Raw genomic sequence first — 24,498 nt, forward strand, 5'->3', positions numbered from 1 at the left:
CCCGAGTCCTAACTCGTATCAGGAGGTTTTACGCGTGCTCTCTCTCCGCTTGTTTCCCATCCTCCAGCGCTGCTCGTCCGCAAAAATGGCCAGCGATAATGTGAAGTCGTCCGACCAAGATCCAGTGGATTGGGAGGTGCGTGGAGTATAAAAGGGACTTGATGTATTCTGGTGGTGCTTCTGGTGAGGTGGAGGCGTAAGGACGCTCGACGCTCATAAAGTCTCCATTGTAGTCCTTGCAATTGAAGCCACTGCAAGTAGAAGCGAAGCTTTCCGTGTCTGACAAGCTCAAAGTCCTGTCCGAAGTCTCCTTACTTGCAGTTTCCACGCAATACGGGTTCGCAATACTCGGGACTACCAAAGGTTGGAGTTGTTTTGCCCTCGGAGGAAGATGATCAGCCACTCATAAATGCCTTTCCTAGGTTTCGCATATACCACACTGAGCGGTGTGCGACAGACGCTGACGAGCTCAAAGAAGGGCACAGTCGTCCCGCTAGCAAATGTGGTGCACGTGCCGCTTGACGAAGTTGTTGTCAACGTTAAGCTTTCTGCGGACGAGCTATCTATCCTGATCTGCACTGCAAGTGGGAAGCTTCACGTCTATGATCCTCGTCACGTAGCTCAGGTGCGTCAGTGTGATGCGCACGCGGGAAAGTGGGCGCGTTCGCCAATTGACCATTCCCACATGCAGAACAAAACCCAAAGCTCGAAAACCATCTCTCTGCGCAATGTGCTCAATATCCTGCCGAACCCAAGAGAGCTACCACACCTCGTGGCTGTATTGTGTTCTGACGGCCAGGGGCAGATTGTCGATATCAAAGGGTCGGCAAAGCCCGGGGAACTTTCCGCCTATCGCATCACAAGCAGTACGTCCGATCCTTCGCCCGCTGTGAAAGGCTGTTCCAAGCCAATTTCCTGATCGCTGATCTGATCTAGTGTGCTGGAGCAAGAAGGGAAAGCAGCTTGCATGCGGACTGCAGGATGGCACAATCGTCCAAGTCACGCCGGAAGGATCGGAGAAGAAGCGTATTGGTGTCCCGCCGAACCTAGACTTTAGCGCCTCAGGTACGTTTGGGCTGGCCCAGTGAGCAAGTTCAAAAGTCTCTGTATTGATCATTACCTGACCTTGCAATGCAGTCTCTTCCATTCTATGGATCGACACCACAACGTTCGTGCTTGCCTATTCACCGAGCAATCCGGACGACTCCTCAATATCACCGCTGTACACAATCACACATGAAGGACCTTCGGTAAGCATTGCTGTTGTTTCATCGCGAAGCAAACATAAACTAAAGCCCCACTGTAGAAAAACCTCACGTACACTCAATTAGGCGATCCATTTTTCCCCGAACCCGATCGCAAAAGCTTCTATTACAATGAGTGTATCAGCCCCTTGTAGGTACTTCTTGAGGCTTTCATGTGGTGCATTTCTTACTCAACTGTCGGCTTCACAGGTCTGAACAGATCCGCCACCTAATAATATGCGGAAACGCTCACACTACGGATCTCGCTTTCCTTGGTTGCGACGACACGGGGAAATGGGCGAACTGGATGTTGGAAGACGGGATGGGAGTCTCGATGCCTTTGGATGAAAATGAACAGAATACATTTGTCGTCGGCATGGCGATCGATTTCACGAGCCAGGAAAGTTTACTACCGCCTACGCCTGACGAACCGCCGATCAACCCTGTGCCTATTCTGCTCGTTTACACAAGCCAGGGGCATCTACTTGCCTATCATTGTGTGGATGCTCAGGCGGTGAAAACCAAATATGTTTGTCCCTTGATGAAGGCAGCACAACCACTTCCAGGCGGCGCAACTCCTCTCCCAGCACCTCAGTCGATACCGTCAGCGCCTGCCCCCGTGCAGAAAAGTGCCCCTCCAAAGGCAGCTGCTCCCTTTACAGCACCCGCAGCATCCTTTGCCGCACCAGTTGCGCCCATTGCGGCACGTCCTGCTCCGTTCGCAGCGTCTACTCCAACTTTTGGAACGTCCACATCTGCAGCGCCAAAGCCTTCCGTTGCCACGCCACCGCCGCCAAGATCTCTTCCAACCGCTTCAGTATCGCCTGTTCCATCGTTACAAGGGGTCTTGCAAAGCAAACAGCCGGGGATGTCAGCATTGCCACCGTCAACCGCGACTATAAGCACCGCAGAACCCAGGAACGATGACACCCCGGAGATCATACAAAGCAAATTTGGTGAGCTCTATATCTCCTTTTCGGCAGAGATGGACAGGTTCAAGGCCCGGGTTGATGGCAGTGCAGAGGTGGTTGCCAAGGCCAAAACTCGAGAGCGCACCTTCGACGAGTCGGACCCTGACAGCTGGACTATGGTTGACCTCCCTTCTCTCGTGGAGAAAACGGAACAATTGGCGAACAAAGCGCAGCATTATCAGGCTCAATTAACTGACCTCAACCACAGAACCCAGGGGTTCTTGGATAGTCTGCCACAAATGGATTCGTTATTGGAGGATTGCAGCCGGCGTATCAGCAAACTGGGAAAGACCGACTCGGACGACAGCACCCAGGATGTACCTCTCGGGCCTGAGGATGGAGAAATGAGATTGAGCATTCTCAATCGCGCTCGGGTAGTAGAGATGAGTCTGAACTCCATATCTGAACACCTTCGCCGCTTACAGCTCACAGCGGTGGAGACTGAACAGAGGAAGTCACTGAAACAGGCGGATTGGACGAGCATCTGTAGTGTAGCGAACACCGTCACGCGCGGTACCGAGACCCACCTACGAGTTCTCAGCTCGTTGATGGAGCAGCTTCAACCATTGCAGCCGAAGCCAGTCACGTCATTCCTTACACCCGGGCAGAGCACTTCTTCGACAACCAGCCGTACGAAGCGATCAGGCTTTGGCTTGGACGACGGAGATGAGGACGATGAGGGCTGCACGGAGCAGAATTCGGGGCCTTCGAATACATCGGCTTCGTTGTCGAACGTACGACGGTGGCTCAAGTCCGCAGCACTGGCTAGTAAAGGTGATCTGAAGATCAACAAAGCTGCACAAGGTCGGGACGACATGCAGTTCAAGGATCCTGAAGCATTCGCTAAAGCTAGGCAGGCCATGATTTTACCTCCTGGGAAACCGGCAACGCCGTCGAAAAGTAAGTGGGCACCTCCAAGCAGCGCACAGGAGGCCGTTTCTGTTATCAACAAGGAGTTCAATCTCTCTACTGAACCGGCGCCTGTTTCGCCTGCCGTGCCGAAGTTGGGTGAAAGCCGGGCAACCGATCCTGCGAGTTCCGCAGTCCCTGTTGTAGCTGCGGAACCTCCCAAGCCGAAACCGTTTTCCTTCTCAAGCCCAGGCTTCGGCGCTGGCCAGTCGATGTTTGGCGCCACGGCGAATCCCGCAGTCCCAGCAGCCAATCGCGCTGGCCCACCGTTCTCGGCGGCACCCTCTACAGTTGAGGAGAAGCCAAAGCAAGCGAGCTTTGTCATGAGTACGCCATTTTCTGGCTTCGCCGGTTTCACGCCTCCATCGAAGCCTATCGGGGCTAGTTCCGCCTTTGGAGTCCCAGGGACTGTTGAATCTTCTGCTAAACCTACTGCAAGGAAACTTTCTTTCAGCTCGACGCCTGGAGCTACGACACGTGCGCAACGCTCTTCGTCAGTGGCGAGCTCGGAATCTGGATGGGAACATGTAAAGAAGGACGAGGACGATGTGATTGTTGGCAGTGTTGGTTCGGAAAGCCCTGAGCAGGGGACAGCGCAAAGTACTCAGAACGCGCCGGAGTGCGTCTCGGAGCTGTCGGAAAGCGAAGATGAGACCGATGCCGGCGATGGGTCGTTCATTAAGACGGACATTCGGGAAGAAGATACGGGCCGGCCCCAAGGGAGCGATGAAGGATTGAGCGGAAGGGAGTCGGACGGCGAGGAGCGCGAAGAGGGCGAGTTCTCGCCCGAGCCGGCTGCTCCCTCGTCGCAATTCAATGAGTCCAGGAATGAGGAGATCGAAGAAATCGAATATTCGGCCGAACCAGCGACGTCATTGTCGCAAGCTGACGAGTCCGGACGGGAACCCGCTCCGCCATACACGCTGGAAGACAACAATGAGGAAAACGGCAGCGAGCCCTCCACACCCGAAGTGCAAGCGGCAAGTGTTAGCGAGGATCATTCGGAAACCAGCAATGCAAAGGAGGAACCAGTTGAGACCACTGCCTCTGATGGAATAGCGGATCACACCACTGATGAGGCTAGTGTGCATGGACAACAACCACCTACACCCAGCGATGATGAGAACGCCTTCCCTGGAGCACCTGTCAAGTCGCCTGTTAGTCCTCCTACCCCACCTACGCCCACAGAGCCAGCAGTCGCCAATGACCCCGTAGAAAAACCGGTGACTCAAGCACAGGAAGCTGCGAGCGAACAACGCATTGAGGAGCAGGTTGATAGCCGCGAATCGAACAGCGTTCCAGCGGAGGGCGTCACAAGCGACGTGCCAAAAGACGGAGCTAATTCGCCACCGACTGAGGGAACTTCGACCGACCAGGGTGGCAACGCTGAAGAGGTTCTGAAGTCGGATCAAGAGGACATTGCTCCACCGGAGGAGCAGGCAGACACGATGGATGCCGATACGGGGGATAACACCGGCACAATGGATCTTTCCAATACGTTTGGATCCGCGTTTGGATCCTTGGGTGGCCCTGGAGCGAGCGGTATGTATATAGTAATGGCAGGTTATTGCTCGGGTAGGATGCAAACAGGTGCTCATCTGCTGTCATGACATTCATCCCTCTCAGCTTTCGCGGCGAGTCCGTTCGGCCAGGTTTCTTCGTCCGCATCACCATTCGGTAATCCCTCAACTCCAACACCCGCACCTGCATCGGCCTTGTCATTTTCGACTCCAGCGGCCCCGCCTTCGTTTGGGACTCCAGTAAGCCGACCATTTACTGGAGCCGGTGCACCCGCTGGTGCGGGTGGACCAACCCCGGGTTTCGGTCAGTCTCCCTTTGGCGTGGCAGCCCCCGCAACACCATTCGGCAGTCGCGTGTCGTCTATGGCTAGCGCTGTGGGTGTTTCGTTCGGGTCCAGTTTGACACCTGGAGGCCCATCGAGCTTTGGAAATTCCGCTTTCGGCTCAGCCGCTGCTTCCGGACCGACAGCTATTGCGTTCGGTTCCCCAATCGCTGCGTAAGTGGATTGTTGCGTTGACTGAAACCCCTGCTTGCTGAAATCGCTTTATTGATGCCTTGTAATGAAACGATCAACAGGATGAGCGCCAATTTGGGCTCGCTCAGCTCAACAGCTGAGAGCATCAAGCAAGCTGGCTCATCTGGGTAATGCCATTTTCCGGTTTCTACATGTTTCGATTCGGTATTGACTGATTTCATTTTCATGCAGAGGAGGCTTCGGATCGTATGCATCAAAGTCGACTGGATTTGCTGGCTTTGCAAGCGGTGGGACACCAACGGGCTTTGGAGGATTTGGCAGCGCCCAACCAGCGCAACCGAGTGGATTTGGGGCCTTCGGTAGCCAGCAAGCACCTCAGCCTGCTGCTCAAGCATTCGGCGCCCAACCAACGGCATTCGGTAGTTCCGGCTTTGGTCAACCGGCTTCTCAGCAAGCCCCAGCTTTCGGTGGATTCGGAGCTAGTCAGCCGCAGCAGCCAAGCTCGGGCTTTGGAGGATTCGGAGGAAGCGCTTTCGGCGGAGCTACGCAGCAACCGCAAGCCGGTACTGTGTTTGGAGGCGCACCAGCAATGTCGCCATTTGGACAAGTGGCAGCGACAAACCCCCAGAGCTCTATATTTGGACAAGCACCCGCGCCCAACACGGGAGGCATGTTCGGCAGTACGAGGTATGCAATATTGTGACTCCCGATATCCGACATTTGCCCAGTCCTTGATTTTAAATACCATCTCGCAGCAGCAAGCCCGATTTCTCAAAGTTCGGTGGACATCGCGGATAAGCATTCACCCAGCTTCTACGCCGCGTCCTATGGGTCTAGGAAGAATTCGTTCCAATCGTCTATTTCTTGTATATGCGCATAGCCTCCAAAGTAACATAGTATGTAGCGTGCTGTGACAAGGGCAATCTTACAAATATATAAAGGATCGTGCGAAAATGCCTTCCGAACGCGGGACTGCGATGTCTTTCACGGACGGAAGCATCCAATGCGTAGCGGAAGTAGACATCTAGTTTACGCTACACAGTGTAAGAGCGTGCAATCCGATCGAACCTCCCAATGGCTGCGTTGCTGCGTTACGGCCAGCGTCCTTAGAGGTACCTGCCTCTAGATCCCTACTATTGTACCGGTATCAGTGGCTCGTCTGGCTCGTTGACCTCCGTCCACCTCTTCACGAGTCCATCACATCTCGCCTTGCACAGGTCGTCCTCTTCCGCACTCGTCCACTCCACAAGCTCGATTCCCCATGTTTGTGCAATCTCCTTCATCTCCGGGAGAATGCACCTTCGCCGATGGCAAATCCTCTTGATCCCCGCATACACAATCAACATAAAGCAGTCTTTGCAAGGTGGGAAGGTCACATAAATCCACTTCCCTTGCGTAGACACACCCTGCCGCGCACAACTGACTATTGCATTCGCTTCGGCGTGGATCTCTGCAGATGACTTCATCGTTTTGTTGGTCGATACTGGAAAGACGGGAACATTGGTGGACAAGTGCAGGATTTCGCCTTGAGGCTGAATGGAATTTGGAGGGGAGAGCAGCACGGCGCCCATGTGGCCCTTCAAGGAGACGCTATTCCGAGCCACCAGGCAGGCCAGGTCAATGTAGTTGGCGTCGAAGGCAATGGAAGGGTCATACTTCCAGTCGTAAGGGTTGATTGAGAGATGGCTGGTGGGTGGAGCCGTGATTCGTGGACGCTTCTTCTTTGGTGGTTTCGCAGGATCGCCAGTACTTGCTGCTTCCGCTGCGGTGTTCGTCTCTGCAGCGGTGTCAACCTTCTCCAACTCGGGCTCCGGCTCGGCCAGTGTCCTCGTGTCTCCGGCCATGTCGTTCTTCCGCCCGGCTACTTGACCGATATGATGTATTGCCGAAGTGTTTTGCGTTGGAAATGGAAACGGGAGAGACGTGGGAGAGAAGGGAGAGCTCAAAGCAGGCAGGAGAGCGCGAGGAGCGCGTTGGTGATTCCCAGAGTTCCCAGACGTCATTTGTTCTCGGCCTGGACTCTGGCCTGGACCTTCCAAGAGTTCCAAGCATCGCCCATACACACGCAGGAGAGCTTAGAAGCCTCCAGCAAAGCCAACCTCATATCCGGAAAACAGTATTGCCGTTCGCTGTATGTACATCAATCATGTCGAGACATAGAAACATCCGGAACCTTGATCTCGACGGTAGGTTGGCTCGGTGACTGGTGGGTTAGTGGCTCGAGCGAGCACTTACAGAACTTAACCTTAGACGAGTTGGATGACGACTACGACGACGACGACGACTACTATGACGAGGATGAATATGAGGAACATGGTACTGCCGTTCCGTACGATAGTGAACCGAAGGATGAAGCTGTAGATCACTTCCTTTCTCTTAGGCTACGATAACGACGAACACGGGGGTGACTTAACAGGAGGCGAGAATACCGAAGCATCGGCCAAACTCGTTGATGAAGTCGCTGGAATAGTAGGAAAGGAGTTCCCGAAAGAGCAAATACAGGCTGCGTTGCGTCAAAATCAGAACGACAGCGAGCGCGCTGTGAACTTCCTTCTTGGTGAGAAATGAGTGTAGAAAGGGTCGCCGATGTGTTGGAGACTGATTGACGTCGGCTGTGAAAGATCAGGGTTCGCGTAGCAATCCTCCACCCGGACTTGCGCCGCCACCAGGCTTCGCTCAACCGGCGGCGCAATCATCTGGCAAATCAGGATCTCAGAGAGCAGAAGGTAAGCAGCGTACATTAGCCTCGTCGAGCAGCGTGAGGACTCGGAGGACTATTTCGGCTTGGGTCTGGAAATCGGTCATGCGGAATGATTCGGCTTGTCCTTGAGGATTGTGCTATCTTGGATTCACCAATGTCCGGTGTGTTCAGGTGTTCTGGGATCCGGGACCATGTACACGATTGTGCAATGCGAAGATGATGGGTTAGAGTTCCGAACGGTGTATCCGCTGAACATCCCAATCATCACTGCGACGCCACGGCAAGTTGAATCTGAGGAAAAAACGCGTGCAAGTCCACCGGGAGGCGATAATGTGTTGCGTTGTTTGCCGACGAGCGATCTTCCGGATGAGATTGGCAAGGACACAGCCGCTGCAAAAACCGGCCCGCTTAGCTCTACGGAAAAGTCATCGCGAGGTCATAGTACCCCAGCAGCTGCAAACACAACGACGTTAGGAAGCGAGTCAAATTCCAACCTCCAACTACCTCACATCACGAGGAATCCGGTCGAACTAGGACAGCCAACTCTGATACCTCCGGTCTCAACCACGCAGACCGACGGCGATGGGACAGCTTTGGCTGGAACGCTTGCCGGTTCAGGGCCGCTTTCCAGCAACTCCGGCCTCAGCAACCTATTGCCGGCTTCCAGCGGTCATACGTTATCGACCGGTGGGGCGGATCGGACGACCCTTTCTGGTGTCTCAGTGATTGGAACTCTGAATCCTCAAACCCCAGGAGTCAGTCTCGCGAGTTTGGCTCCGGGAAATCCGGCCGGCGAAACCCGGAAAACGCCTGGTCAATCAGTTTTCCCTCCGTTTCCTTCGAACGGCGGAACTCTTACCACGTTGCAGAGCGCCATACCTGCTTCGGGAAGCTTTTCCCCGTCATCTCTTCAAGGGGGCTTATCTTTAGCCAGTCTCAGCTCGACGAAGTCTCTAGGTGGGAGTGGGCCCGGTAGTCTGAGTGCACTCTACACTCCATCGAGCCTACCCATGATCGGAGGGATGTCAACACCAAGCGGACCAGCATCAATATCTTTGGCGAGTCTGGCGGGGCCGCCTTCTACATTAGGCAGTCAGGCTGGTGGTTTAAGCGCGCTCTATACCCCATCTAGCTTGTCAAAAGCAGGAGGCTTGACGACAAGAAGCGGGCCAGCACCAGGATCTGTAGCGAGTCTGGATGGGCCTTCTTCAATGTTGACAATGGGGCTGAGCTTTGTTCCTGGACAGCCCTTAGCTCCATCCGCCGGCACAGGCCTCGGACAACTAAGCAGCACAGCGGCATCAATGAGCGGGAAAGATGCGATCAAAAGCGCATTGGCCGCTTTGGGCGGAAGAACGGATACGAATTCACCGGCAGCTGTGACAACTGGTCTGGCCAACGTACACGACTCGAGGTCGTCGCTTTCCGCCAATTATCCCCGACTCTCTTCAGCTCATACCTCTATATCGATAAGCGGGATGTCACAACCGGCTGGAGCACCTTCACGCGTTCCAACATCAGCTCCACGACCATCTTCTCGCGCGGCCTCATCCGCAAAGATCCTTCTGCCTTCACATTCACAGGGACCAGCTGAACAGCTCGATAACCAGACATTGAAGACCGTGTCTCTTGTAGCGACCCCTTCGGTCTTCGCCGATGTCCTCACGTGCTCGACGGCGGTGTCCAAAAATGAGGATGCAAACAACGCTAATTTTCCTGTCTCGTCAGGGGCTCCGTCATTGGCCGCTACTTCCACAAAAGCCAAGGGTGGGAGCGTCGTTCCGTTCTCGTTCGACACTCCAAGTCCTGATGACATAGTCGGAATGGCCAGAAACAAGAGCAGTCAAGGTGGGAGCGATGTTTGTTTCCGCTCTCTGCTGTTTTGAATTACTGAGACCTCCGTTCTAGCAAAGCACAATGTCGCGAAACATAGCAAAGTGGCTGAAGTCAAACCGACGGCATCAAAAAAGAAAGCATCACAAGAAGAACCGAAATACATGGATCAATTGCAAATGGATATGGATGGACTTGGCATCGCTGTCCAAGCAAGTATCCCGAGAGCCAGCACGATTGTCCAGGACAGCAAGAAATCAGCAACATCGTCCACGTCGTCATTGACAGTTCCGCCACCTATGGCAAAGACAGCGAGTACCGGAAGTATTGGCAAAGGCAGCCCGAAGATGAAGAGAGTCGATGTCTTGGAAGAGTACAAGAAAAGAAATGCCGAGAAAGAGACTCTGAATCTCGTGGTCGTAGGTCAGTGAGAGGACGATTCATCAAAATTTCAAGAAAGAGAACTCATCATGGGACTTAGGGCACGTCGACGCGGGGAAGAGCACGCTAATGGGTCACTTGCTGTATCTTCTCGGAGAGGTGTCCGAACGATCTATGAAGAAATTTGAGCGTGATGCCGAAAAGCTCAAGAAAGGGAGTTTTGCATTCGCTTGGGTTCTTGATGAGACGGATGAGGAGAGGAATCGGTACGTCTTCTCCTACGGTCAAAACTAGAAAGCAGGGAGCCTTAGTGAGGTTGACTTATGTGGCACAGAGGAGTCACAATTGATGTGGCCATCACCAAGTTTCAAACCGCACACAAAAAGTTTACGCTTCTGGACGCACCGGGTCACCGTGACTTCGTGCCCAATATGATGAGCGGTGCCGCACAGGTAAGTCATGTCGTTTGCAACGACTTCACAGTCAGCAAGTTTATCACAAACTATTCCCGAAACAGGCAGATGTCGCAATTTTGGTTGTAGATGCGACTCCTGGCGAGTTCGAGACGGGCTTCGATTCCGGGGGGCAAACCAGAGAGCACGCTGTCCTGATTCGCAGTCTGGGTGTAAGCCAGTTGATTGTCGCCGTGAATAAGATGGATGTGGTTAGTAGACAACACCACCTCCTCTCGCCTTCCGTCTGGACACGCCTACACGAGTACTCTTTTGACGCAACGACAATCCTGTTTGGCATTAGGTCAACTGGGCGAAATCACGATTTGATGAGATTTGCGCGAAGCTCTCCACGTTCTTGTCACAGTCAGTCGGATTCCGGAAACAAAATGTTACCTTCATCCCCACCAGTGGATTTACTGGACAGAATCTCGCAAAATGCACCAGCGAAGCCCTTTTGTCGTGGTATTCCGGAAACACGCTTGTAGAGCAGATTGGTACGGTGTCATCAACGCGCTGCGGGAAACATGCGGCTAGGTTTTCTTGTGCAGTGCAGCTGCTTGCGGGAAACTCGTTCTCAATGGTTTTACCTTCTTCCAGACGCCTTCGAACCACCAGTACGCCCGATAGATAAGCCTTTCCGATTATCTGTCACCGACTATTTCAAAGGAGGAATAGGCGCAGGAGGGGGCGGGGGAGCGGTTTCCGTGAGCGGACGCATCGAGGGCGGTAATGTTCAAGTTGGAGATTCCGTGACCGTCCTTCCTATCAATGAGGTCGGGGTGGTCCGAGGTATGAAGGCAGCCTCTTGTGTTTCTTCAGTTCTAGCTCTGATTCATAGTTATTTTCAAGCCATTGAAGTGGCCGAGGAGTCCGTTAAATGGGCCGTAGCTGGGGACAACGCTTTGATGAGCCTGACGGGAGTCGACATGACGCACATCAAGTATGGCTGAAAGCTCGACTGGTTGTTACTCTTCGTATTCACTAACGCCTGCATATCATCCAGCATCGGAAGCTTACTTTGCGATCCATCAGCTCCTGTGCCCATCACAAGCCATTTCCGTGCCCAGATTGTCACGTTCGACATTGACATCCCTCTCACAATTGGTGTTCCGGTAAGCTCCTTTGATCTTCCCAGCTTTGACGTTTCAGATTCTGCGACTTACGTCCACCAAACTTCGCAGGTCGTCTTACACCACCAATCGCTCACGGAGCAAGCCACAATAACGCGGTTAGAATCCCTAATCAACAAAGCCACCAATGAAGTAACGAAGAAGAACCCACGAGCTCTTCCGCGCAACGTTGCTGCGATTGTGGAAATCAAAACGAGTCGGCCAGTTTGTCTGGAAAAGTTCTCTGCCTCGAAGGAGCTCGGACGATTTCTGTTGAGATCGGGCACAGTCACGGTGGCCGGCGGAATTGGTATGTCTGAGGATTGTGCCCCGCTGATATGTTTCTGAGGTTATCCGACATAGGCTGGAAGGAACTGAGTTCTTTATTTCTTGGACATACTGCAGTCGTCGACATTCTTTCTTACGAAAAGGGCGGACTTCCATCCGACGTGGCCCCAGGATCGTAAAGAGTATGGAAGCATAGACGTCAAATTGAAGAACAGCTGCACATCAGACGACGGCATGCGTCGAAGTCCTGTCCATGCCTGTGTGTACCAAGGGCGAGTACAGATAGTCTAGGGAATCCATAGGAGCGCCAGTCCTTCCATAGCAGCTGGTTGATGCCTTATATGGTCGTCTGCGACCGGCTGCTGACGTCCAGCGTTATTATCTAGATAGAGCCTTTCATCACACACACTGCAGAAATCCATCTACTGTGCGCATCAGCTCAGAATACAGAATACCGCTCAATTCCTTGACGACCCACTCATAACAGTAAAGGCGGCCATGGGCTGACTTTGCGGGGTTTTTCTTCTCACGAAACCAACGCTGTGGTCCATATATATATATGGCCAAGGGCAGGCAGTGGTGCTGTGAGCCCAACAACTGGATGGACCATGAACCAAGTGAGCCTGTGAGCCGAAGCTTCATGTATTAAATCCCTTGGAGGCTGCAAGCCAAGTCCGCGACTGTCATCCTGTCAATGCGAAAGTCCGACGGTATGATCGATGCTTAATCGGAGGTATCAATACTCCATAATGAGTGCGAAAAGTGTCCAGAAGATTATTGGGTATGTCTAAGGTGGCAAACGTCTAAAAGGAAAGCGTTAGAGGCGTGTTGAAGCAAGGGGCTCCTCTTGGTGTGTCCGTCTTAAATTTGGGGAGGAGGCTCTAGAGATTTTAAATATGTATGTATAAACACCAGCACAGATCGTCATGAGTAATAATGCAAGGAGTGGAATGCTTAAGAACTTACTGCATTGAGCGTTGCGTTTCCGACATTCTTCAAGGTTCAAAACATACTCGCTGCAGAGAAAAAAGTTCGAGTGACAACATTCGTTAGCCGAGAGCGAGAGTTTGATGGACAAAGATGCCGCCCATTATTCGACCATCGCTGTAAGTACCTGAGCATGTGATCACGGAAAAACATCACGCCTGGCACGAAAGTGGCTGCCAAAGCAAATGCCTTGCCCGCGATCGTTGGCTGCTTAAATGCTTCTGGAATGCCTCGCACAAACTCCTGCATGGCATTGAACAGCACGAATCCAAGGTGCCGCTCGCGCACATGGCGACCCCCAGTTCGATACTCTATCAAATGTGGCGTCCCGATATGTTGGAAATCGATTAGGGTCAAACTAGCTGGCTTGCCGTTTCCCCTCTCATAACGTCCGGAGTGGCGATTGAAGTGGGTCGTGGCCTTTGTTTTACGGAAGAACGTTCCCAGCTCTGAGATTCCCGGTCCTCCGGGTAGTGTCGCAACGATGTCGTTGGCGTTGATTATGCTGGAGGCAATTGCTTTAGCATTCAGGGGTGGTGACGTGTCCAATCAGCCACTGCCTACCGGTGGAACTGATACTGAGGCTGGTCCCTCATCTTGAATCTTCCGTACCGATCTCTCAACACAGTTTGGATAGCAGCTCGGTAGCTACGGATCATGGGCATCAGCATGGATGGAACAACAGCGTCTCGGGGAACCGCGCGAATCAACTCACTCCGTGTCGCCAGTTCTCGGTGTTCCGTAGGTGTAGGTTCCTCTCAGTATAAATGTCTCGTCCCATTCGATATTCTCGACCGGCGAGTTGGCTCCAACCTTACTCCTTCTCCACAATATCATTGCAGTGAAAATGCTGGCCGTAGCAGCTCCGAGAGAGTGGCCGGTAATCCACAAATGTGGCTTCGGTGTTCCGTCAAACTTCTTAACGATCTGCCATAGATGAGGCAGCAAGCTTGTGCCCCAGAAATCATCGTCCTTCATGCTACCGCAAGAGTTGAGCCAAGTGGCTTCTAGCATCTTGTCCAGGTCAAATGTTGTCGGAGTCTTCCTTTTTCTTCGCACCATGTCCACGTTCGGGAAGCCGAAGCCAGAAAAGAACCCAGAGTGAACGAGTCCCTAAAGATTGAACAACACGATTGCAAAATATCCATCGGTTATTTGGGACTTGAAGAAGCAGAAGACATCGTAGGCAGTACCGGGAGAACTCCGTTTTTGGGTGACGTTTTTCGCAGCGAAAAATCGGTCAACCATTCTGAGAGATCCAGTAGGCCGGTCCCTTTGAAGATCAGGACAACGAACTTGTGTTCCACGCTCCATATAGCCATTATACAGCAACCTGGAGATGGCCAACAATGTGCTTACTGGTCAATGCCGTAGCAGTACTGTGTGGGCACTCACCATCGCGTCCGAATCGTGTGAACTCGAAGTCCCGGCCCCACCTGCGTAGAATCTCCTCAAGGACCTTGTTACTCTCGTAGACGAGGGCACACATTTGAGCGAAAAACTCAGCAAGGGTGAAACTAAACTGCAAGAGAGGGTATGAATGCCGTCTTCTTCACTTGAGGATACATACTAGAAAGGCAGTCCGACCTTTTCAGAAGTTTGTAACCTCTTGATCACTTTCCTCATGTGCGCTCTTCCGTCTGAGGTCAGCTTCAAAGCATAGTCGTCATGGAGGCGCGGCGTCGTGGAGGAAACCATTGAGAGCGCAAGCTTTTCTTTTGTGACTGATGACTGCCCGTCCAAGTGTTAACTTCTTGTAGACGATTTGGCTTTCGCATCACGAACCAGCGCATACCGGCAGAAACCCTCCTCCAAAGTTCAATGTAACCCATTGCATCCCATCACATGCTTTTTGGAAGATCCACCAGCCTGGCCATATCGGGGGAAGCCACCACCCGCAGCATGCAATGGTGAAAAGGAAAAAGACTGCACAATTCAGGATTCCCCACAGTAATGTGTCCAGAGCGGATATTGCGGTTATTTTCATCAGTCGGGCAAAGTTGCTGAAGTTCGTTTTGTCGGTGACGTTGTTCATCGGTTTTGACATCACAAACTCGGCAGAAATCATTTCCACGAGCTCAAAAGCTTCTTGTAGGCGCTGGATTCTATCTTCGATTTTGTCGAACCACGCTCCTGCGTCCCCATCGAGAGAGCTTGCGATGATGCAGAGGTACGCCCGCTGTTCGTTATAGTAATGCGCATCAGACTCCTCCGAGCACGGTTCTGACTGCTCAAAAGCAACCATGTAGGCATCCGGTAAGTCATTCAAGAACGTCAAGATTTTTGCGACCCATTTGTAAAACTCTTCGGGTTTGGGGCATCCGAAGTATTTCGGGAGTCCGCGTCTTTCCGAGATCTCTTTGATTCGTTTGATGTGAGCTTTACTTATATTCAAGCCCTGAAGTGAAATTCGGGAGCTCATTCCCGACATAGGTTTCAGTGGCGAAGGTAGTTCAATGTCCTCGGATGATCTGATATCATCTTCGCCGGCTTCCTTCACTGCAATGCTGGTGTCGAAGTCGTCCTCCAAGTTGGCGGATTCCTCGCGTTTTTTATCGCTCATTGCAACAAACGGCGCCAGCGGGACGGAGGGATGGGAGACGAGTTTGGTTGATCGCGGGACAGCCTCCCAATTGCGAGGCCAGCTAATAGATGAAGCTTGAGATTGCAGAGCGCGATCTTCCACCGCGATCTTCCACCAGGATTGTGATGGCGGTGTTCGCGATGGATGTTCAAAACGCGTCGCAGTCGGCTTATGTCATGAGATGTACATACAGTATGTATGTACATATGTATATATAAACAGGTCACATGCGGTCACATGAAATCGTGTGGCGTCGGGAACTCATAGGACCTCATCAAAATCTTGAAGACTGGGGGAGATTGTGCTTATTGACCGTGTATTCGAATTCTTGAGCTCAATCCGGATGACGGCCTATGTGAAGTTTACGCCCCTCTCGGGGGCCCGCAACGAAGATCCTCTGTGCTACCTGCTGGAAGTCGACGAAGCCAAGATTCTTCTGGACTGCGGATGGTCAGAGCGCTTCGATCCCGAAGACTTGGTCGAGCTGCGGAGGTGAGTCTTGGGATATAGTGGGCGGTGGGGCCTAGCTACCGGATGGAGGGTTTCGTTTATGGCAGTTTGGGATCGACGGGAGAGACTGGAGATATGGGAGGTTTCCACGTCTTTCAGCACTGTAGACAGGAATGGCAGGGGGTGACCTGCACTATCACCGCGTGTACATCAAACTTTCATACATAATAAACTATCATGCATATCAACGGCTCCTTGTCACCTTCTGTGCCTTGTTTCGAATACCTTCTGAAGTCATTATTGCTTCTTTTCTGCCTTCCGATGATACTTTCCTACACTTCTACTCAACAGGGTGGCTAAGCAAGTGGACGCTGTGTTATTCAGTCACGGCGACATCGAGCATCTTGGGGCATACCCATATGCATTCGGTCACCTAGGGTTGAATTGCCCTGCATATGCCACATTTCCGGTGCATGATATGGGACAGATTACCATGTACGATGCGTTTCAGTCTAGAGCATCCGCGGAGGAGTTCAGTACCTTCACATTAGACCATGTCGACGCAGCGTTCGATAAGATGGTCACCCTGCGGTACTCTCAACCATTTTCTCTTTCCGGTAAGTTTCATTCCTGAAGAAATGAGATCTTTGATCAATGATTACTGATGTTCGCTTGGGACTTTGAAGGAAAATGCAACGGCATCACTGTCACCGCATACTTGGCTGGGCACACGGTCGGCGGAACGATATGGAAGATCAAGAAGGACACCGACGATATCGTGTATGCCGTTGATTACAACCATAAAAAGGACAGGTAAGGCATGGTAAACTTTCCGCGATCGCTGACCTTTCCTGAGATTCTTCACCTCGCAGACATCTGAATGGCACAGTCATGATGACAACGGAAGCATTAGCTCGGCCGTCTATTTTGATCGCGGATGCCTACAATGCGAAGAACGAGCAACCACTTCGGAAAGTTCGCGATTCGTCGCTCATTGGTGTGTGTGGTTTGCCAAGATGTCCCGTAAAAGCTAAACTGACCATAGCGATCCAACAGACGAAATCACATCCGCCCTCAACAACGACGCTAATGTGCTTATACCCGTCGATTCGTCTACCCGAGTGCTGGAGATCGCGTACCTATTGGAGCAGCATTGGGCTTTCCAGCGGCTGCAGACACCTTTACTGTTTCTAACGCACCAGAGTTACCGAACAATGTCGATGGCGAAAACCATGCTGGAATGGATGGGTGACGGTGTAGCAAATGCGTTTTCGCAAAGACGTGAGGCACCATTCGACTTCAAGTCAGTCCAATTCGCAAAAGTTCGCTTCATCATCTTGGTCGGCATTCTGACCCTGACTACTCTCTTACGCGCAGGTTTTTACGAACAGTGTATAGGAAGGCCGAACTCGATAAGCTAAGAGGGCCCAAGGTTGTCTTGGCCTCCCTTGGAGGAGTGGACACCGGATGGTCCCACGACATTCTACGGGAATGGGGCAGTTCCGAAAAAGCTTTGGTACTCTTGCCTGATCGAGGCTTACCAGGGTCAATGGCTCGAAAACTCTACACGGAATGGAGCCTGCACGCACCGCCAAAGACCGAAGAGAACACCAGGAGCGCAGTCAATCTGGAACTGACGATACCGATTATTGCAAAAGAGAAGATACCCCTGGAAGGGGAAGAGTTGACCGAGTTCCTATCAAGAGAGCAGCAACGGCGGGAGCATGAGGCCGAGAGTTTAGCGAAACAGCGCGACTTGATGGAGGACGATGAGAGCGATATCGATGACGACGAAGGGGAGGTTGCTGAGGTGGCAAACATCCTTGCGTCGGGGTATGATATCTATGTGAAGGATCAGACGAAGGCTGGCGGGTTCTTCAAGCAGAGTCAGTCGTATCGTATGTTTCCGATTTCAGAACCACGGAAACGCGTGGATGACTATGGGGAGCAGATTGACCCTGCTGTGTATATGAGGGGCGAGTACCAATATGCTATGCAGCAGGCGGAGGAGACGGAGGCAGTGAGCTTTAGATTTTGCTTGGTTGCAGACCGAAAGGACAGACGACTAATCAGCCGCCGCGTCAACCCGTAGTCTCGGGTACAGGAGCCCATGGAACTGGAAAAACTGCGACAAGAAGAAGATCCCATTCCGTTCAAGTTCATCGCGTTCGAGTCCGCTATAGATGTGCGATGCAGAGTAGTGTACATCGACTTTGAGGGCCGGTCGGACGGAAGGTCTATCAAGAACATTCTGCCGCAAGTCGCTCCCAGGAAGCTGGTATGGGCGGGCAGTGCTGCAATGCCGACCTCCTTTTACGACTCGGCATACCAACGATATGACTTTTTTTTTCAGATTCTTGTCCGCGGGTCGGAAGAATCAACGCAGAATCTCGAATCGTATTGTCTGGAAGCAGAGAACCTAACAAACGACGTCTACTCACCGCATGTTGGGGAGTGCATCAACGTTTCGGCTGCCACCAATATCTATCAAGTGAGGTTGACGGATTCCCTCGTCAGCTCTTTGAAGATGACTGAGGTAACGTTCCGAATTGCACCTGCAAGCGAACTGTCGAGGTCGCCCCGTAACCTTGCTTTGTCTACGCAGTTGGCGGATTACCAGCTGGCGTACGTCAGCGGCCTCGTACGCTTCCCAGAAACCGAAGTCGGCGTTGGAAGCTCAGGATCAGAGGCAATGGAAATCGACATCCCATCAAACGCTCGACCGGCGTCGCTGGGGATTCCGGTCCTTGACGTGATGCCAGCAGACATGCAACAACACCATCGGCCAGTCATCGTTGGGGATGTGAAGCTCTCCGAGTTTCGTCGCTTACTTCAGAACGAAGGACTATCCACCGAGTTCGTTTCTGGTGTTCTGATGGTGCGCAGTGCGGGCAAGGAGAAAGATGCAGATCCGGTCATTGTCAGCAGAGCAATGGCTGGGCGGCTGGCGTTGGAAGGTAGCATAGGGGAGTTATATTACAGGGTCCGAGATCTCTTGTACAAACAACATGCATTGTTATAGAGTTCACTATCTGTAAATTACTCTACGGTAAAACTTTAGTCAAAAACTCTGCAACATCCGAGACCTCTTCCGATGAGCTGGAGTGACCCATTCCCTTGTATGTCTTGAACGCTTCAACCTTCTTTCCTAGCTCTACGATCTTCTCGTAAGAGAGCTTGCCCCATTTGTATGGAACCGTCTCGTCCTGATCTCCATGACACATCAACATGGGTGTCTCATTATTTGTGTTTTTCTTCACCTAGACATGATTTCAACCTCAACATTACAGCCCGCATACTCTGATCTTGGTTCGCCGAGAACTCACCTTATCCAAATTTGCGTCCGTCAATGGAAGATAACCACTCAACGAGAGGAAGCCGCCGAGTTTGATGCCACTTGCCAAACTGTAGACGATGCTGAGAGCGCCACCCTGCGAAAAACCACCGACAACAATCCGCTCCGGGGCTATGCCAGCTTTGATCTCATCATCCACAATCTTCGATACTGCCCGCCGAGAAACGAGGTAAGGCCCGTGTCTACCTTGAACATTCCTGCCCGGCGATAGTGCAGGCGAGCCTTGTGTCATACTGCCGGGCGAGAAGGACATATGCGCCTACCTTGTGCGATCGAGCTCATGACCCCTTCTGCATCCTCTTTCCCTCCAGGCCCCAACTTGTGGATGTCATACCTGTATTGAGATTGTTAGGAAGAGTGGTCCTTGAGCGCAAGTAGGTTGTAGATCACCAACGTACCATCCGGGCATGGCCATCCCAAAATTGACTGTGATAGGACGGCTTGGGGCATGCGGCAGCACCCACTTCACGTGGGGCAGTATCGGCGACAACATCTTTGCGACTGGGACCCACCCATGGCCTGAGTCCCTGGGAACATAAGTTAGGTCAGCGACGAATGTCAGAAGTCCGCGGACAGTCGAGCCTTTTCAACAACTGTACCCGAGCCCGTGAAGGAACACGATAGTCGCCGTATGTGTTTTCGGCGCATTAACGACGGCTGTTTTGAGGGCACTCATTTTTGGTATGGGGTATTGGCAGGCGGCAGTCTGGGCGGCAGTAAAGTAAATGAAAGCTGCCACCAAACCCCAAGAGAACGAAGCAGTTTTTGCCATGGGAAATGTTCGTCATTCCCATTTTCCCACTTCTCCCTTCTCTACAGTACTGTACATATCAGGCCTTTCAAGTTCACACCGGCACATCCGCTTAATGGGGAGTTTGTTAGGACAAGAAGATTTGATATTCTCAATTTCAAGGGTGCGGATGTGGAATCACAGGCAAGTCCAGGTGGGATGTTAAGTCCAGAAACACATCACGAATGCACGAGTTTCCTTCCTCATTCTCACTCCAAGTCATGGAGGAGTACTTGCACCGCACTTGAAAGTTCTGCTCTATCGTTCAGCTTCCCCTTCACCTTGCTGAGATGACCATGGAGAATAGTGTACATACATATATATAGGCGCTCTAAGCCTTATCATGGGTCGTTCTTTCGAACCTTTCGAACGCTGAGCTGCTTGCTGCTTCCAATTGACGCGTCTGATTCTCCTCCTCGCCAACCTTACATACTGTACTTCCCTCCTGACTTCCCTCTCACCTCGACATCATTGCCCGACATGACAGCCCCCGCCCTGATCGAGTTCCAACCTGTACCGTCTTTTGCCGAGCGATCCTTAAGGGGCACGATGCTTGTAATCCCCGCGCCAAATGCACTCGGAAACCTAGGACAACTGGCTGTGGATGCACTTATCTCGACACTCAAATTGCAAAGAATCGGCTTTATCGATACACCTTTCATCGCGCCTGTATGTGGAATAGACTCATATGGGGAGCATGAGGGGGAAGGCGTACTGCATACAACCGTTGAAGGTACTTGCGGAGTGTCAGGTGAGGGGCAGAAGGCCCCGCTAAACTAAAAAAGCTACCTACTCCTTGTAGTCTACGCGCCGGCGAGTGATTCGGAGCTTCACTTGACCGTTGTGCAAATAAGATCTCCTGTGCAGCCGGTATGTCTCTTGAACCTTGATATCGTCATTCTGAGAGCACTGGTATCTCATATCTATAATTATGGCGCTCGTAGAGAAAGGCGGTGGCGTTTGCGAAACATCTGAAGACATGGATCACGGAAGTCGGTTTCTCAGATGTTGTGCTTGTGACTGGCGCTGATGCAGGGCGTAGAGACGACAGTCAAATGGCAACGTAAGAGACTGATAGGCATTCACTGAACGCAAGGCGATGTATTGCTGATCTACTGCATGTGTAGTGAACCACTGAGAGTCCTTCCTACCGCCTCCTCTCCAAGTCGCCTGCTAGACCGGGCTACGGAGTTGGGAATCACGGTGCTGGGTACCGACGAAATGAAGAGGGCGTGGGTGACGAAACCCAGCCCTGTTCCTCCAGGGGCGGGAGTATCACGATTCGTTTTCGATGAGTTCAGCACGCAGGAGTCCGGGAATGAGATACCACTGCTTATCGCCCTTTGGTTTGCGAACGATGGAGGTGAGAGATTGGGGACTATACTCACAATCCAGAAGGAGAACGCCAAGCTAACAGGCGCTGCGCTCTGTAGACCCAACGCAAGCATTGCAACTGGCATCTGCAGTGTTTCGAATCATATCTTCGAAAGGTAGGAGGTGTATGTACTGTCATTGCTCAAAGAGGCCCGGCCCGCTGATCAACTTTATCTGGATTGTGCAGATACGCCGCCGGTCGAGGAATGGAAGGTGCCTGCCTCATGGTCGTTCCTCTATGGCTCCCAGCGCTTCACGAAGGAGCTGTTCCAGTGATTTGCGAGCGCCTTGCGACCTTCCGAAAGTAAAGAGGCACAAAGCTACGGCCTGGGAGTCTCCAGCGGTGTATCGTACCGTACAGTAGGGTGAGGGAGGCCAATAGCGCGTAGAATGCGTCGCACGTTGGCCTTCCCACTCTCAGTGCAGGCTAGGGTTATCGTCGTAGACACATTTGCAGTCGGTTAGATGATTCGCTGTCCGAATAGAGTGTCTCACTTGCATTCATCAATCAGAAAAGAAGGGGATGAGGTGATTCTTGTGAACAGAATCCGTTAACGCACCGCGGATGGTCCTCGCAAGGACTAACTCGTTCGTATCCAAGAGCGTTGCAAGCCTTCGCTTCTTCGCATCACGGAATTTCTTGATACATTAGATTGTATATAGTGCGCAGTGTTCTGTTTTTTGACGTCTGTAGCATAGAATCAAAAAAAAGGTGTGAGAAGCTTTTTTTTTTGAGTTTGCATGGCACGCTTTGTCTACATCTACTTGCGCTCAACAAAGGCTTTGAGCGTATCTTCAACCACTTGGAAACTTGCTACAGAATTGTGCCCTCCATGCTTCACCTCTAGATACCACACGTCATCCCTGTCTCCATTCTCGCCCCGATCTGCGACCCACAACCAGCCTTCATCGCGCACCAGAGGCCGCACTACATATCCATCATGTCTTGTCACTTCCTTGGGGTGGTCCTTGGCCAAAGCCGTGCCCACATTCTCCTTGGGGACAGTAATGTCCTTGGAGAGTCGTGCAGACACGGAGGATGTAAACAACGAGCGCGCCTGCCAAGGCAAGATCTCGAAGTCGCGAGACCCCGTCACAAGGAGCAGCGGCACACCAGGGGTTTCGCGGAGGTAGTGGGTAGAATTCCAGCGCTCAGAAACGAATCCCTTAACTCTCTCCGTGGTGGCTGGGTGGTGTTTGAAGGGCCAGAGCAGCGGGACGATCGGATATCCTATCGCAGCGTCAGACATAGATGCGTATGGTGCTAGAAGGATTACACCGCCGATCCTGTAGTTGTTACTGACGCGGTGAGCGAGGTAGGAGGCCACACCGGTGCCCAACGAGTGCCCGATGAGGAAGATCTTGTGTTGGGGAATCCCTTTGGAGAGCACCCATTGGAATGTTGCCTCGGCGTCTCGTTGCACACCGGCTTCGGTCGGGTAGACGGGATCCGAGTCGGCGAACCCGCGATAGTCGACGGCTATGATATGGGAGCTGCCAAGCTGCTGAATCATCTAAAGGGAATAGCAAACATCAGCCATGCGTTACATCGTCGTCACACATCCTGATAAATACTCGTGCCTTGTACAATTTCGTTCGATGTCCCGTAGCGCGGTTGCCCGAGTTCCCATGAAAGTATAAGAACACCCTGTCAGCGCTCTCCAGCGCCGCATCGAACCGGTCCTCGCTGGACCCAGCGATCCGCGTGTCGGCGAAGATAGATGGCGAGGACGTGCGGGGGAGGACGTGCCATGCTCCCAGAGTTACATTGTCAGAGGTGTGAATCTTCACATTCCGCACGGTCGATGCTAAGAAATATTTTGCGAAAATGAGTACGATACTCCTTCGGAAATTGTGAGAACGTCCCCTTGGCATATTGCTGGGAACAACCCTCGCGAAGATCAACCCACCGCGGAAACCATAGCCCACAGCTCCGTCGTTCCAGTCAACTCCGAAAGGTATGCGAACCCAATGCAGGTACGTGAGTGCCGGCTGCAGTTCTGGGAAGTAGATGAGAGCCGACAAAATTGCCTGAATAGAGAGGAGGCAGGATCGGTCAAGAAAGGCGTAAGATCGGCGGTCCAGGATCGGTCAATATCTCCGGAGTGGCCGACTTACGATATATGAGGTGGTGCCGAGGATAGCCAGACGGAGGAGCTTCTTTACGCACGACGGCTTTCGTTTGGCCATGCTTGCAATGCTGTCCTGCAGGTCACTGTGGAGCCGGGTATGACGGACGTGCTCGAAACACAGGTAGCGGCCAAAAGTTACAGAAATTGTACGTTCAACGCGCTTCAGAAATTGACAGCGCTGGGCGTCTGGCGTCGATTATTTCGTCATCACCGGTATACAAGACTAAACCCATGCCCAATCCACGTGCATGCGGTAGAGGTTTTGCTTCGCCTTTGAAAAGATAGGTATGATTGACGTAGATGTGGATCGGATGCTCCGTTTAGTGGGCAGATCTCCTAGCTGCTCACACATTGCCGTCCAGGTTGTGTTCTCTTCATCATCATTGTCAAAACAGAGGACACCAAACTTGCGGTGGCGTAGGGAGAGTGCGTAGATTCGACGCTTGGCTGAAAGAAGGTGCTGGATGGCATTCGACGTTTCTAAATGCGTCGGCTGCAGAGTTCCCAAGACCTGGTTTCGCTTCCATAGTGGCCCGATAAGAATTCTGTCGCTGACCATATCGCAGAACCCAAGTGCATGAATCTCCATGATCTTCCTGAAGACCTGGGTTTCCCCCTCTGAATTGGACGCGGATGGTTGGGTCTGCAGCAGCAGGACTAGAGGTTCCCAACCCGTCCACGGGTTGCCTTCAATGTCCCCGTTGCCAATATCGCTGGAAGAGGTTTGTGCCGTGTTTGACTCGTAAAGTAGAGAGGCAATCTGGGGCGTTACGGACCCACATTCTCCTGATGTGAGAAGGGGATAGGTTCTCGTCAACCGTTCGAGGATGTATGTCAATGCAACAAAGTGGGAGTTGGCCTGAGCAATCAGCTCTGCACTGACGTTGGCTGCTGCAGAAAACTCCTCTGCCGTAAGTTGTTCGTAGGTGTTCAGTGTAC

General features: G+C 52.3%; 9 protein-coding genes across 9 annotated transcripts; 5 read left to right on the forward strand and 4 right to left on the reverse strand.

Moving 5' to 3' along the window:
* Positions 1-85: 85 nt before the first annotated feature.
* EV422DRAFT_567535 (uncharacterized protein) lies at positions 86-5,918 on the forward strand (the record flags this gene model as incomplete). The annotated part of the gene is made up of 12 exons (XM_053072547.1): positions 86-136; positions 234-363; positions 423-625; positions 692-866; positions 937-1,065; positions 1,138-1,250; positions 1,307-1,395; positions 1,455-4,666; positions 4,751-5,141; positions 5,222-5,287; positions 5,352-5,807; positions 5,876-5,918. 12 exons carry the CDS (start codon positions 86-88, stop codon positions 5,916-5,918), a joined length of 5,058 nt encoding a protein of 1,685 aa, XP_052925329.1.
* A 335-nt stretch (positions 5,919-6,253) lies between these two features.
* EV422DRAFT_567536 (cytidine deaminase-like protein) lies at positions 6,254-6,964 on the reverse strand (the record flags this gene model as incomplete). Its single annotated transcript, XM_053072548.1, has 1 exon — positions 6,254-6,964. The coding sequence occupies one exon, from the start codon at positions 6,962-6,964 to the stop codon at positions 6,254-6,256; it is 711 nt and encodes a 236-aa protein (XP_052925330.1).
* On the forward strand, positions 6,912-9,997 carry EV422DRAFT_57646 (uncharacterized protein). Its single transcript, XM_053073233.1, has 7 exons — positions 6,912-7,306; positions 7,371-7,436; positions 7,501-7,677; positions 7,742-7,756; positions 7,809-7,846; positions 9,550-9,669; positions 9,730-9,997. The coding sequence occupies exons 1-6, from the start codon at positions 7,027-7,029 to the stop codon at positions 9,637-9,639; spliced, it is 666 nt and encodes a 221-aa protein (XP_052925331.1). The 5' UTR covers positions 6,912-7,026; the 3' UTR covers positions 9,640-9,669; positions 9,730-9,997.
* Positions 9,954-11,947, forward strand: EV422DRAFT_496511 (P-loop containing nucleoside triphosphate hydrolase protein; the record flags this gene model as incomplete). Its single annotated transcript, XM_053067879.1, has 9 exons — positions 9,954-10,077; positions 10,136-10,301; positions 10,370-10,487; positions 10,553-10,699; positions 10,792-10,984; positions 11,088-11,279; positions 11,340-11,430; positions 11,494-11,602; positions 11,672-11,947. The coding sequence occupies 9 exons, from the start codon at positions 9,954-9,956 to the stop codon at positions 11,945-11,947; spliced, it is 1,416 nt and encodes a 471-aa protein (XP_052925332.1).
* Positions 11,948-12,638: 691 nt separating this feature from the next.
* On the reverse strand, positions 12,639-14,822 carry EV422DRAFT_57820 (Alpha/Beta hydrolase protein). Its single transcript, XM_053073281.1, has 9 exons — positions 14,670-14,822; positions 14,462-14,598; positions 14,270-14,396; positions 14,068-14,207; positions 13,590-13,987; positions 13,439-13,522; positions 13,002-13,379; positions 12,854-12,903; positions 12,639-12,768 (listed from the first exon to the last, which is right to left on the reverse strand). The coding sequence occupies exons 1-9, from the start codon at positions 14,704-14,706 to the stop codon at positions 12,749-12,751; spliced, it is 1,371 nt and encodes a 456-aa protein (XP_052925333.1). The 5' UTR covers positions 14,707-14,822; the 3' UTR covers positions 12,639-12,748.
* Positions 14,823-15,680: 858 nt separating this feature from the next.
* Positions 15,681-19,027, forward strand: EV422DRAFT_57721 (beta-lactamase-like protein). The gene is made up of 9 exons (XM_053073250.1): positions 15,681-15,950; positions 16,260-16,525; positions 16,595-16,721; positions 16,781-16,905; positions 16,965-17,211; positions 17,286-17,928; positions 18,001-18,186; positions 18,262-18,444; positions 18,514-19,027. Exons 1-9 carry the CDS (start codon positions 15,802-15,804, stop codon positions 18,928-18,930), a joined length of 2,343 nt encoding a protein of 780 aa, XP_052925334.1. The 5' UTR covers positions 15,681-15,801; the 3' UTR covers positions 18,931-19,027.
* Positions 18,953-19,939, reverse strand: EV422DRAFT_550702 (Phospholipase/carboxylesterase/thioesterase; the record flags this gene model as incomplete). The annotated part of the gene is made up of 5 exons (XM_053071792.1): positions 18,953-19,168; positions 19,208-19,413; positions 19,527-19,597; positions 19,662-19,790; positions 19,863-19,939. 5 exons carry the CDS (start codon positions 19,937-19,939, stop codon positions 18,953-18,955), a joined length of 699 nt encoding a protein of 232 aa, XP_052925335.1.
* A 478-nt stretch (positions 19,940-20,417) lies between these two features.
* EV422DRAFT_57971 (PAC2 family-domain-containing protein) lies at positions 20,418-21,946 on the forward strand. The gene is made up of 6 exons (XM_053073325.1): positions 20,418-20,786; positions 20,856-20,923; positions 20,998-21,116; positions 21,181-21,416; positions 21,487-21,543; positions 21,615-21,946. The coding sequence occupies exons 1-6, from the start codon at positions 20,534-20,536 to the stop codon at positions 21,701-21,703; spliced, it is 822 nt and encodes a 273-aa protein (XP_052925336.1). The 5' UTR covers positions 20,418-20,533; the 3' UTR covers positions 21,704-21,946.
* On the reverse strand, positions 21,868-23,699 carry EV422DRAFT_57350 (Alpha/Beta hydrolase protein). Its single transcript, XM_053073172.1, has 4 exons — positions 23,546-23,699; positions 23,338-23,458; positions 23,009-23,235; positions 21,868-22,941 (listed from the first exon to the last, which is right to left on the reverse strand). The coding sequence occupies exons 1-4, from the start codon at positions 23,615-23,617 to the stop codon at positions 22,189-22,191; spliced, it is 1,173 nt and encodes a 390-aa protein (XP_052925337.1). The 5' UTR covers positions 23,618-23,699; the 3' UTR covers positions 21,868-22,188.
* Between the last annotated feature and the right edge of the window lie 799 nt (positions 23,700-24,498).

Source organism: Fimicolochytrium jonesii, assembly GCF_025526975.1.
Source record: "Fimicolochytrium jonesii strain JEL569 chromosome Unknown EV422scaffold_12, whole genome shotgun sequence".
NCBI classification, from domain to species: Eukaryota; Fungi; Chytridiomycota; class Chytridiomycetes; order Spizellomycetales; family Powellomycetaceae; genus Fimicolochytrium; species Fimicolochytrium jonesii.

What these genes read in the sequence shown, in the direction of transcription:
- EV422DRAFT_57646 (XM_053073233.1), top strand. Translation starts at nt 7,027, where the DNA reads ATGGAAACGGGAGAGACGTGGGAGAGAAGGGAGAGCTCAAAGCAGGCA. An exon ending in CCGGAACCTTGATCTCGACG is followed by an intron (nt 7,307 to 7,370) that starts GTAGGTTGGCTC and finishes ACTTAACCTTAG; the next exon opens with ACGAGTTGGATGACGACTAC. An exon ending in GGATGAATATGAGGAACATG is followed by an intron (nt 7,437 to 7,500) that starts GTACTGCCGTTC and finishes CCTTTCTCTTAG; the next exon opens with GCTACGATAACGACGAACAC.
- EV422DRAFT_57820 (XM_053073281.1), bottom strand. Translation starts at nt 14,706, where the DNA reads ATGGGTTACATTGAACTTTGGAGGAGGGTTTCTGCCG. An exon ending in CCAAAAACGGAGTTCTCCCG is followed by an intron (nt 13,988 to 14,067) that starts GTACTGCCTACG and finishes TTCAATCTTTAG; the next exon opens with GGACTCGTTCACTCTGGGTT. An exon ending in GAAACGCAACGCTCAATGCA is followed by an intron (nt 12,769 to 12,853) that starts GTAAGTTCTTAA and finishes TAAAATCTCTAG; the next exon opens with AGCCTCCTCCCCAAATTTAA.
- EV422DRAFT_57721 (XM_053073250.1), top strand. Translation starts at nt 15,802, where the DNA reads ATGACGGCCTATGTGAAGTTTACGCCCCTCTCGGGGGCCCGCAACGAA. An exon ending in TCAACCATTTTCTCTTTCCG is followed by an intron (nt 16,526 to 16,594) that starts GTAAGTTTCATT and finishes GGGACTTTGAAG; the next exon opens with GAAAATGCAACGGCATCACT. An exon ending in TACAACCATAAAAAGGACAG is followed by an intron (nt 16,722 to 16,780) that starts GTAAGGCATGGT and finishes TTCACCTCGCAG; the next exon opens with ACATCTGAATGGCACAGTCA.
- EV422DRAFT_57971 (XM_053073325.1), top strand. Translation starts at nt 20,534, where the DNA reads ATGACAGCCCCCGCCCTGATCGAGTTCCAACCTGTACCGTCTTTTGCC. An exon ending in GACGACAGTCAAATGGCAAC is followed by an intron (nt 21,117 to 21,180) that starts GTAAGAGACTGA and finishes CTGCATGTGTAG; the next exon opens with TGAACCACTGAGAGTCCTTC. An exon ending in TCGAATCATATCTTCGAAAG is followed by an intron (nt 21,544 to 21,614) that starts GTAGGAGGTGTA and finishes TGGATTGTGCAG; the next exon opens with ATACGCCGCCGGTCGAGGAA.
- EV422DRAFT_57350 (XM_053073172.1), bottom strand. Translation starts at nt 23,617, where the DNA reads ATGGCCAAACGAAAGCCGTCGTGCGTAAAGAAGCTCCTCCGTCTGGCT. An exon ending in TCGGCACCACCTCATATATC is followed by an intron (nt 23,459 to 23,545) that starts GTAAGTCGGCCA and finishes CTCTCTATTCAG; the next exon opens with GCAATTTTGTCGGCTCTCAT. An exon ending in ATCGAACGAAATTGTACAAG is followed by an intron (nt 22,942 to 23,008) that starts GCACGAGTATTT and finishes TATTCCCTTTAG; the next exon opens with ATGATTCAGCAGCTTGGCAG.